This window comes from Podarcis erhardii, assembly GCF_964252035.2.
Source record: "Podarcis erhardii genome assembly, chromosome: 6".
NCBI lineage: Eukaryota > Metazoa > Chordata > Lepidosauria > Squamata > Lacertidae > Podarcis > Podarcis erhardii.
In genome coordinates this window covers 74,553,759-74,566,194 of record NC_138510.1, presented here as the reverse complement: position 1 = coordinate 74,566,194, position 12,436 = coordinate 74,553,759, and the positions used below count along the sequence as shown (strand labels likewise).

The following is a 12,436-nucleotide window of genomic DNA, read 5'->3' as shown; positions in this document are numbered from 1 at the left end:
AACTATTATTAACTGTGCTGCACCCAAGGATAATGTTCTGAGTGTGTAGCAATATTTTTGACAGTGCTCTGGTTCAAACATTCAGGCCTGAGGAATCTTGTTGACTACCACTGAACACCAAGCCATAGTACTTATGTAGAGTATATTTCAGGTTCATATTTGTCTTTGAAATTAAACCAACACAGGTCTTTATATATATATTTTTCTGTTGGCACTGAAGCATTATCAAAACCAGTCTTTCACATTATATTGTTTTCCAGGGAAAGAAGAGACCATAACGTATGATCAGTGGAACAGAAAAATCCTGGCACACTTTGAAAAGCTGTTCTTTGTCTCTGAGAATCCAGCAGATCCCAATGAGAAACACCCAACTCTGGTTCACAAGCGAGGCATATATAAGGACAGCTATGGAGCTTCAAGTCCTTGGTGTGATTATCAACTAAGGCCAAATTTCCCTATAGCAATGGTTGTGGTATGTATTGTGTAAACGTACTTTTCGGGGGACTTTTTAGGGGACGCGGGTGGTGCTGTGAGTAAAACCTCAGTGCCTAGGACTTGCCGATCGTATGGTCAGTGGTTCAAATCCCCGCGGCGGGGTGAGCTCCCGTCTTTCGGTCCCAGCTCCTGCCCACCTAGCAGTTCGAAAGCACCCCTAAGTGCAAGTAGATAAATAGGTACCGCTTTATAGCGGGAAGATAAACGGCATTTCCGTGTGCTGCGCTGGTGCTGGCTTGCCAGAGCAGCTTCGTCACACTGGCCACGTGACCCGGAAGTGTCTCCGGACAGCGCTGGCCCCCGGCCTCTTAAGTGAGATGGGCGCACAACCCTAGAGTCGGACACGACTGGCCCGTACGGGCAGGGGTACCTTTACCTTTACTTTTCAAACCACATAAATTTTTTCTCTTCTTCTTTTTAAACTCAACTTACATTACATAATTTAGGCTGCAGTCCTAACTCTACTTACCTAAGAGAAAGTTCTTTTAAATTCACTAGAACATGCTTCTGAGTAGACATGTTTAGGACTGGGCTTTTAGTTTAGCTTTTCTTCACTGGCACTTTACAAGCTATGATGAGCGAAATGTGATTTGGGGGAGGAATCCCACTGAACATTACTTCTGAAATAACCTCTCCAAAATCTGATGGGTCCGTTAACTCGTTATCATTAGATGAGCATTTTGGGTCTGGTTCACCAGAAGCAGCTTAGTCATGCTGGCCACATGACCCGGAAGCTATACGATGGCTCCCTTGGCCAATAAAGCGAGATGAGTCCACAACCCCAGAGTTGGCCACGACTGGAACTAATGGTCAGGGTTCCCTTTACCTTTACTCCTCCCATCTGACTGGGTTGCCCCAGCCACTCTGAGTGGCTTCCAACATAATAACACAGCAAAACATGCTCTGGGTGGGCGCATAATCTATTTGCAAACTGGTGTGAAAATTGCCTGAACTGTGATCAGCTGTGAACTTAAGATTGGGAAAATGAGAAATGAAGAGAAGGCAAAGTTCTCAGATTCGTCCATCCTTCAGTGAGGTCTAGACTCAGCAGAGTTCATCTGCCATAGAACAATCAGAAGTGCTCACAAACCCTGCAGAGAACAGCTGCTAGCCTGTGATGTTCAGTTCCCTATCAGTGAGGTGCTTTGAAATATTCCCACCAGGCCCTGCAATGCTGGTGGTTCTCACATCACCTGGGATCCAAAGTCTCTGGGCTCCAGTTTCCCTGAGCTCTGCTTCCTTCCTTGTCTTGGGAGTCAAGAGGAAAGGTCAACACTAGCAACTTGGAATATTTGCGAATTGTGCTCTATGAAAAATTAGGCTATTTAAACACTGATTTTACATTGAGATTTTAGGTTGCATTGTGGATATACTGGGGAGGGGGTAAAATATGTGTGAAAACCAGGATGAAGCTTGTTCATTTAATTTTCCAGGGTTTTGCTATTGGTTTTTAAGTGGTTTTTTCCCCTTGGTTTTTTTATCAAGGCACCTGAATTGTTCTCTCCTGAGCGAGCGTGGAAAGCACTTGAAATGGTAGAGGAAAAGCTACTAGGTCCACTTGGCATGAAAACTTTGGACCCAGAGTAAGTGCGATAGAAGGCTGATTTGATCTTGCTCAGAATTAGGAGCTAAATTCTGTGCAAGGCAAACACCGAAGTCTCCGTCTCCAGGGCTTCTTCATTAATAGAAACCTGGAGTTCTGTTGCATCAAATATAAGATTCCTTGACAGAGAAACTTTGTTCAAAACCTCCCAGTGGGTAGCATCTATCTTTCCGATATTCCCATCTCAATCCAGCGAATATGATTTCCCCTGTGCTTTAATGAAACCACAATTTGAATACATTTGCCGGGGGGGGGGTTAACTTTGAGCATGTAACTAAAATGGTGCCATGCTCCATGGCTTAAATAAGTTTGTGTCCCCATCAGTGTGAAAAGAAATCTTTTGGAAGAAAAAAATAAACAAACAACCATGCCATTTTAAAAGCTTTTTGGGAGACCAAGCTTCCCTGAAGAGGGAATTACGCAGCTTGTTGCCACCTCTGGAAATATACGAGCAGAATTGATCTGTGTAATGTTGCTTAGAAATAACGGTGGATGGGGGAGGAGATGTTGGAAATGTTTTGATTAGAATTCTTTTGAATTGAGATCTATTCTCCCTAAACAATTCTGTATCTTTTCATGCAGCTTTCTATAATTGTACTTATTTGCCCTTTGTGATTTTTTTTTTGTCTACAGTGATATGGTTTACTGTGGTGTCTACGACAATGCCTTAGACAATGATAACTACAATGTGGCAAGAGGATTTAATTATCACCAAGGACCCGTAAGTTTTGTGCTTCAGCACTTTTTCTCCCCAACAGATTTTGGTTTTCCATTGCCAAAAATGTGTGTCCTTAATTCTGCTTCTCTTGCCTTTTTTATTTTATTTTAAGGAATGGTTGTGGCCAATTGGATATTTTCTTCGTGCCAAGTTGTACTTCTCCAAGTTAATTGGTCCAGAGATCTATGCGAAGACTGTCTATTTGATTAAGAATGCTCTTTCTCGCCATTACGTCCATCTTGAGAGGTAGCTTTTCATTTAAGCATATACACACTGCAGCCAAAAAAGGCGGGGGGGATAATGAAGGAAATTCTTTGCAGAAGAATTACGGGGAATGTAAAAGCTGTTTTTATGAGACCTATAAAATGGAACCAGGGCTTTTCGCTAGTACCAGTGTTTCCCAAACTTGGGTCTCTCCAGCTGTTTTTGGACTACAATTCCCATCATCCCTAGCTAGCAGGACCAGTGGTCAGGAATGGTGGGAATTGTAGTCCAGAAACAGCTGGAGAGACCCAAGTTTGGGAAACACTGAGCTGTACATTTTAGACAAGAGTGAGACCGCAAGTGTATCACGAGCCATTATTAATTTGTTGTGATACTTTCATGCCTCGACCCTAAAGGCTTTTAAATTGGAAAGATCTACTGGCCTAGTCCCATCAGCCGTAACCTGTATGCAGAAGTAGGAAATCACTTGTGAATCATTGCATACGAGACATACCTTTCTGTGTGTAGAGATGGGGATGGAGAGTAGAATGCCCACATCAGGCAAGTACCGTATTTTTTTGCTGTATAAGACTTGCTTTTTCCCTCCTAAAAAGTAAGGGGGGATGTGTGTGTGCGTCTTAGGGAGCGAATGCAGGCTGCGCAGCTATCTCAGAAGCCAGAACAGCAAGAGGGATTACTGCTTTCACTGCACAGCGATCCCTCTTGCTGTTCTGGCTTCTGAGATTCAGAATATTTTTTTTCTTGTTTTCCTCCTCCAAAAACTAGGTGCGTCTTGTGGCCTGGGGCGTCTTATAGAGCGAAAAATACGGTACTTTGCTTGCTTATCATGGTTGCCTGGGAAACTGCAATAACAGATTATCCTTGCAATAGGTTGGAAAGCCAGTTCTTGGTTGGGGAAAGATGTTAAAGTTTGTGGGTTGTAAATCCTTTGACCCACTGAGTCTGCTGCAATGGCCCTGCAATAAATTTCATTTATTGCCACTCCAACAAACTTCAATGGTGCCCACACGCTGCCACTCGCGCTGCCACTCTTCTCAGTTGCCAGATAATAGCAGAGTTCACACGCAGCGTAAAATGGCTTTGTCTGTGTCTGCGTGGTGTCTTCAATAACTCAGCTCGACACCAGTGCTTCTACTTTAACACTCTTTATTTAGAAGCATAACAAACAGAAAAGAAAACTTACAGAATCTAGCTGCATGTTTGCAACTTTCTGTCTCTAACAAAAACGAAACTACCTTGCTCACATTCTCAGACAGACTGCTCTCTGCAGCCCCCAGAGAGCATAAAGGTAAAGGTAAAAGGACCCCTGACCATTAGGTCCAGTCGTGGCCGACTCTGGGGTTGTGGTGCTCATCTCGCTTTACTGGCCGAGGGAGCCGGCGTACAGCTTCCAGGTCATGTGGCCAGCATGACTAAGCCGCTTCTGGTGAACCAGAGCAGCACACAGAAACGCCGTTTACCTTCCCGCTGGAGCGGTACCTATTTATCTACTTGCACTTTGAGGTGCTTTTGAACTGCTAGGTTGGCAGGAGCAGGGACTGAGCAACGGGAGCTCACCCCGTCACGGGGATTCGAACCGCCAACCTTCTGATCGGCAAGTCCTAGGCTCTGTGGTTTAACCCACAGCGCCACCCGCGTCCCCAGAGAGCATAGATCAAAGGAAAATGCCCAGGTCATGTGGGCAATGCACCCAGTGAATAAGAACGCTTCCTGGAATGTTAACTCTTAACTGTCCAGAACCATGACAAAAGAGAGAGAAAATGCAAGGAAGGGGGCAGAACTTGGTCTGGGTGGCCTGTCTTCCGAAAAGTTTTTGGTCGCATGCAGAAATCCATCATGATCTCAGTGTTCTTAATAGTGGCCAACCCCCGTCTTATCAGATGGGCACCGTGAGACACTAATGTTTTCCTTCCCCAGTCTTTGTTGTGTAGATTGTCACTGCAGTAACATGCACACACTGTTCTCTGGGCCAAGGTTTATGCTTTTTGGAAACCAGCTGTTCTGCCTCTACCTGGATCCTGCTGGTTTGTTTTGCTTGGTCCTTGTGTACTGAATAACACAGGCTATTTCACTGAAATACCAAGACAATGAATGTAAATGCAAGCCCCAGTAAAAGGGAAATTGGGCAACAATGGAATGTATACACAAAGTCATCTTAATAATTTTCTCTCTGTGTCCAGTGATTGAGTATAATTGATAGCATTGTTTTGTCATTAATATAGAGTAGAGCAATTTCAGTCCTCGACTATTATTTTGCAGCAGCCTGATTCTCTATTTTAGAGAATCTTATTTTGATTTATGTGGAAATCGTTCCATTTGATTGTGTACTTGGGATGCTTTATTTATTGTTTATGACTATTTGTTATATTTGTAATTATATGAGTTTTTTCATGTTGTATGCTGCCTTGAGCATGGTTTGAACTATGGAAAGGCGGCATACAAACAAAATTATATTTGTATGTAAGAGGCTAGGAGTGAAATTGCTAGTTTTAAGAGTGCCCCTGAGGAAGAACTCATTTCAAAAGATAGTGCTTTTTTTCGGGGGGGGGCACAGGGGTACGCATACCCCTAAACATTTTGTCCCTTTACTGTATTTATTTTCCCCGATTTGAACTATAAAATGGTGATTTTCTTGAGTCAAAATGAGAGTACCTCTAAACATTTTTTAAGAAAAAAAAGCAATGCTGAAAGGCATTGAGCTTAGTAAAGTTTTGTCGTCTAAATCTGCAATTCTCTTTCATCTTTTTCACAGCTGGAAGCTTCCCACTTTTTCTAATGTACATTAGACTTTTCTTTAAAAAGGGGGGGGGTGGATTTGAAATCGGAGCAGTTTGCCAAATAGTTATAATTCCTGGTCTATACTCTTTCACACACACCCATGTGTGCTGTCCTTTATGTGAGATGGGTTGCTTTAATATATTAAAATGCTCGGTAGTTCCAGTAGTGATGCATTAACTTTTTGCTTGTTTGTTTTGGCAGATCGCCTTGGAAAGGTCTCCCAGAACTGACTAACGAAAATGGTCAGTACTGCCCTTTCAGCTGTGAAACACAGGCCTGGTCCATTGCTGTGATCCTTGAGGTTCTCAATGACTTGTAAACGTCTTTGCCTGCCTTGATGAAACTGCAAGCTTTGCCACGAATGCCGTAACCATGCATATCCTGCTTTAGTAGTGGACTGTGCCTGCACTGGCCAGACACTTGTTAGGAGCATTTGATGCCCATCCTTTGAGAATCACACCATGATATTTGTTTTGATTGCGAGGACTAGGATCAGAAAAACTAAAAAGAACCATCACTTGAGAATATAGTCAGATAGGTTTAGATTAAAAGTATTACACATTCTACAGTAACAGGTTTCAAACTCGGGATCTCTCTTTTTTTGCTCAAGGTGACAAGCTAATCAAATGTTGATGTGTTATGTGCATACCTATAACATTCAACCAAAGCTGGTTTCAAGTGGTGAATCGGTGCTCTGGATATAGCTTGCAGAGTCACCTTGAAGGGAGCTGGTTACCTCCTATGGCAGGCATAGGCAAACTCGGCCCTCCAGATGTTTTGGGACTACAATTACCATAATCCCTGACCACTAGTCCTGTTAGCTAGGGATCATGGGAGTTGTAGTCCCAAAACATCTGGAGGGCCAAGTTTGCCTATGCCTGTCCTATGATAAGGGTTGGTTTTCCTCGTTCAGGTAATTAAGTAAAAGTCGCAACACTGATTCCTGCTTTGCACCATGGAGCCATCATGTCAAGTAGCTGCATAGCAGTTTTTAAATCTTGTGTTTCAGAAGCTTCTTCCATGTGACAGGCTGCTTATCTAAAGCAACTTGCTACAACCATAGGGAAAAAATATCTTCTTTCACCCCAAATGCACTTGATCTGGATCTCAGTAGCCTGTATTCAGCTGTGCCATTATATCAGTGCAATTAATTAATCAGCGAGAGACAGATTAGGCAAGGATGTCCCCTTCTGTTGCAAAAAAAAGGAAATGGCTTAAAATATACTGTGGTGACAATTAAATTTCACTGCCTGTTTCTTTAATTTGTGCCTGTAATAGTAATACTTTATTGATTTCAGTGCTTTTTTAAACACTTATCACCAAAGCAAAAGCATAGTAGTTAGAGGTTTATCAGAGAACATGCTGATCAGCTTACTTGCATTCTCTGTTCTTAAAATCACACTCAGTGCAGACAAACAGGTTGGAGAAAATACTATGCCACAGCTATATTGTGATACATATCACTTTTTAAAAGCACAATATATAGTTAATTTGTCTATATAGGCACTTTGATACTAAGAATAATTTAAGGAATCTGAATGGTTGACACGTGGACTACGGCTTCCATTTGATCATAATTGTGTCACTGAATTTCACCTAATATTTTTGGGTAGGATTCTTTTCATCAATAAACAACAAATTCTAGTGTTAAAATTTTATATTGTTTTGACATTTCTAATCATTTACAGTTATAGTAATGGGTGGTTAATTAAAATATTATGTATCTGATTATTATTATTTTTAAGACTCTTATCTAAAGGACTTTTTCTTAGCCTGGTATATATTTCCTCAATCTGTTGGGAAAATTTACTAGCCTTAACATATCACTTGGCATTTAAAATAACTTTCATTAAAACAATTAAAGCTGCAATCCTATATTCATTTGCCTGGGAATCAATCCCTTTAAACTCAGCGAGGCCGAATTCTGAGTAGACTGCACTGTTTCGTTGCTGGAAAACAAGCTACTGAACCCAAAATCCATTTCCTTGGAAATTAGAGCCAATTAATATGACCAGGTTGTGATAAGTGTTACTGGAATTGCCACCTTGAAGAAATTTATGGATATTACATCTGCCCTTGTAATAGGCTCCACCTAGATTACCTTTCAGCAGGCAATGAATCAATAATACTGACAGTTGTTAGAGACTCTCAGGCAATTAATATTGTCAGAAAAGCGAATTACCGTCATAGCGACATATTTCCAAGTTGTGCTATTTAGTATTGAAATCCCTTGGTGCTTGGAGTCAAAGTTGATATGAAAGTGGCAGCTCTCTTGCATTTTTGCTTCTAGAACGCCACTATCTTTCAGGTGCAATTCAGTCACATACTTGCAAATTCACAGTGGTTTTGGCGCTTTTGCACAGCAAACCTTTCCCCCACCCCACCCCACCCCACCCCAAAAATATGGCTTATTGCAATAAGGAAAGAGATGGGGAAATGCACTGAAAGATATAGGATAACAGCTGCTTGATGCTACATCATATAACCTCACAAACAAATCGTTAGACGTTGTATAACCTCCATGCAGATTGTGTGCAAACAGATCTGGGTGAATGCTCAAAAGCAGGTTATCTGGAAGTGACCTGTATTGAGCCCTGTGCTGCCCTGACTGCATGGGAAGGTGGGTGTCTGGTTTTTAATAGCAAAAGGTTTGTTCACGGCTTAAAATTCAGTTTGCCAAATTGCATTTGTTACTAAATAGATTTGCACATGGTTTGGGCATTTCACAACATTGAACAGGAAGAGTGAGTTGTCAGTGTTTTCCGTTCCGTTGAAGTTTTTCTTAAGTTGCACTGCCCTGTCTGAAAACAACAGATATTTTCATGTTAATATATTTCTTATTTTGCAGTGATGTTAAAAATGCTTAAATACATTTCAGTTCTTCACCTGTACAAATAAATAGCATACCTTAAGATTTTTGAATTATGCTAACTGTTACCAAAAAAATTAATGTTTTTAATGTCAATTGAAATGCCTTAATTGCGGGGGTGGGAACTAAGCATTATTTTGCCAACAGTGCTGTTGACCTAAATTTCACTGTCCAAACTTGGTTGGGAAGAAAGGACACTTTTGTATGAAAATATCTATTCTGCTACTTAGCCAGTGAACTCAGGCATTCATGATACTTGTTTCTGTCAAGATGTAGAATAGAAAAATCTGCTGTGGAACTCATAGTTAGTATGTGCTTGGAGAACAATATTTAATAAAGATAAAGAGACTTAACAATTAGGAGATACTAGTATCTTATACTACTGTGCATCTTAAAGCAGTATGCAGGTAACTTGCAACCTATGCAAGGGTTTGGCCATGGGGTTCCACACATAAGTGCAAAAAGACGTAAAGCCAGGAACCCCCGGGACCGACCGCCCTCCCCCCCAAGTTGGAGGGCTTGCTTGGTTTTGGGGGAAAGGCTGGAAGGGCTCTAGGACCTTACCAGAGCCCTCATTCCACCTTCCCAAAAGCTGGGTAAGCCTGCAGTTGTAGCTTTGATGGGAAGGTAGGAAATAAGCAAATGGAGAATGGATTTCTTCTGCTCTCCATTTCCCACCCACAAATGCAAAGCTACAATCGTGTAAGTAAAATAAGCCTGTGAGTTACCTGTACACAATGCGAGTTTAAAATGCCACTGAAGTTTACAGCTTGTTCTAGCAGGCATTGCAAAGCCAACAGGTTAATGCCCACAACATACGATTAACAATACTTTCTGTAGGTAGACCGAAAAGGTAACTGCATATCTTCCACAGTCTTATCTTCTGCCATGCATCCTAGCAATCAGTGTTTCATTCTCTTTCAAACAATAGAGCAAAAGCCATCTGGGTATCTCATCTGTACATGTTGCTACTGCTGCTTAACTGAAATAGCGATGTAATTTTCATTTCAGAAGGTACTTACCAAACCTAAAAAACAATTTAAAAGGGAATCATAGTTAATGCTGCATGTCATATGATGAGAAGTGCAATTGTTGCACACATGAGTCCTGTGTGTCTTGTCTGGTACAGTTATTTTTGTTACATGGATGATTATTTTCTGCAGTTATGTGAGTGACATACAATAAAAGTCTAACAAAGTTGCATGTCCCTTCATTTATTAAAATATAATCATAACTGGTGGTCCTAGCAAGGGATCATGGTGGTCCAGTGAGAGTTGGAACCTTTTATTAGAAAACAAGAGCCAAATTTGGCATCTCTGGCCAACTGGTGTTCAAAAGAAAATGATGTTTCTGGGCAGGTCAAAAAGGAAATTGATGCTGGAGTGCCTTTTGCCTGTAGTCATTCCAGGAGTTTGCCCTGAACTCATTTTGCAGGAGTCAGGATGATGAGTGGTAAGTGCACACCATCTCAAATCATGTATTTAGATGATGACCTTGGTTGGAAAGAATAAACTACTTACAAGAGAAAGCCTAAGCATCATGAGTTTAATGGGACTTGCACTTTAGTAAGCATCTGAAATCCTGGAGGGTCACTGCCTGTCAGTGTAGACAATACTGGGCTAATGAACCAATGGTCTGACTCAGTCTAAGGCAGATTCCTTATAGTAGAAACTAGGGGCCAGCGCCAGCTCACCCATGAGGCAAGGTGAGGCAACTGCCTCAGGCGGCAGAATCCACAGGGGCAGCAGATCTGACCTCCCACTGCTGCTGCAGTAACAACAATGACTGTGGTGCACTCCTTCGAGGCCAGATCTGCCACGCCACCCCCCAATGCCACCTCTACAGTGGCCTCGCAACAAATAGGAAGCACTGCTGGTCTCCCACCCCTAGAGAGGAAATGACAGGGGCTGCCCTCGGGCGGACTTGGGTAATCTGCCCCCCTGAGCGTGGTCAACATTTGGCACACCCAAATGGAGCTGCTCAACTGTGGAGCTTCTCAATTTTGTGCCCCCCCTCAGCTCGGTGCCCTGTGCAGGGGAGACAGTGTTCAGACCACCCTAAATCTGGTACTGCTGGGGTCTCCTGAACCTGCCCAGTGTGATTCAGAGTACCGCCCTCCTGTGACAGCCTTTGATTCCCACTTAAAACATCAGGTAAGGTCAATTTGATTCCGCACATGTACACCTTCCCTGTGTATATTATAATAATAATTATTATTATTTTTACCCCGCCCATCTGGCTGGGCTTCCCCAGCCACTCTGGGCGGCTTCCAACAAAACACAAATACAATAACCTATTAAACATTAAAAGCTTCCCTAAACAGGGCTGCCTTCAGATGTCTTCTAAAAGTTTGGTAGTTATTTTTCTCTTTGACATCTGGTGGGTGGGCGTTCCACAGGGCGGGTGCCACTACCAAGAAGGCCCTCTGCCTGGTTCCCTGTAACTTGGCTTCTCACAGCGAGAGAACCGCCAGAAGGCCCTTGGCACTGGATCTCAGTGTCCGAGCTGAACGATGGAGGTGGAGACGCTCCTTCAGGTATACTGAACTGAGGCCGTTTAGGGCTTTAAAGGTCAGCACCAACACTTTGCATTGTGCTCGGAAACGTACTGGGAGCCAGTGTAGATCTTTCAAGACTGGTGTTATATGGTCTTGGCGGCCGCTCCCAGTCACCAGTCTATCTTCACTCAATCCTTTATCCCTGGCGGGGAGGCGCCATTTTGTGGTTTGCCTCTGGTGCCAAAATGTCTTCAGCAGGCCCTGCTCTGGGATGTACAAGGTAACTGCCTAGACCCCAAAGCAACCACTCGATCTCAGGATTGTGAGTTTGAGCCCCACGTTCGTCAAAAGATTCCTGCGTTGTAGGAGGTTGAACTAGATAACCCACAGGGCTCCTTCCAACTCTACAATTCTACGGTTTAATGGCGGCCAGAAACTGCATTATGCTGCTACATAATTTATCTGAATCCCTTGACATGTTGAGAGGGCGGTACTACTTCTGTCATAAGTGCGCCATCATTTTAGAGTACGGATTGCTTTCTTTAACAGTCTGCTAATGGATGCTTTTTGTCATGCAGTTGCATTATGTTTGTATAACATTTAGTGCATTCAAGGCTAAGCACCTGACCTGGGCCGTCTAAGCAGAACTGGAATGCAAGTAAGAAATAATGATTACCACTGGAAAGTTAATCTCTTAAGGATCCTGCCAGTATTTGCTTTTGCGCTGGCATGGAAATGAGGCTCTAAGCCTATGATGTGTCAGAACATGTATTACAAGTATGTTCAGTTTTATGAAAAATTCCTTACATCGCAAACATAGTCACACATCAGCCCCGGTGGGAAATCCTTAAGGAAGCAAACCATAATATACCACATCAGTACAGAGGTACCTCAGGTTACAGACGCTTCAGGTTACAGACTCCACTAACCCAGAAATAGTACCTCAGGTTAAGAACTTTGCTTCAGGATGAGAACAGAATTCGCACGGCGGTGGCAGCGGGAGGCCCCATTAGCTAAAGTGGTACCTCAGGTTAAGAACAGTTTCAGGTTAAGAACGGACCTCCAGAACGAATTAAGTTCTTAACCCGAGGGGCCACTGTACTTTAAATCATGATAAATATTTGTCCACTAGCACAGTGACAGTAGCAGTTTTTTTTCAGCAATTTACATTGGTGCGCATTAGAAATCCATATTCTGTTAATGTTCCATGTCTCTCGGCCAACATCATGACTCAAGGCTGAATGTGAAATT

The 12,436-nt window shown here is 42.6% G+C and overlaps 1 protein-coding gene across 4 annotated transcripts in view; it reads left to right on the top strand.

Annotated features, from left to right (window-relative positions):
- Positions 1–9,889, top strand: part of AGL (amylo-alpha-1,6-glucosidase and 4-alpha-glucanotransferase) — a 49,092-nt gene extending 39,203 nt beyond the window's left edge. For all 4 annotated transcript variants that reach the window (XM_081865652.1, XM_081865655.1, XM_081865654.1 and 1 more), the window contains exons 30-34: positions 261–472; positions 1,981–2,078; positions 2,732–2,819; positions 2,929–3,062; positions 6,021–9,889. In XM_081865652.1, the coding sequence (XP_081721778.1) occupies positions 261–472; positions 1,981–2,078; positions 2,732–2,819; positions 2,929–3,062; positions 6,021–6,138 (650 nt within the window). In that variant the 3' untranslated portion in view covers positions 6,139–9,889. The remainder of the gene's footprint in view (positions 1–260; positions 473–1,980; positions 2,079–2,731; positions 2,820–2,928; positions 3,063–6,020) is intronic.
- Positions 9,890–12,436: the final 2,547 nt, after the last annotated feature.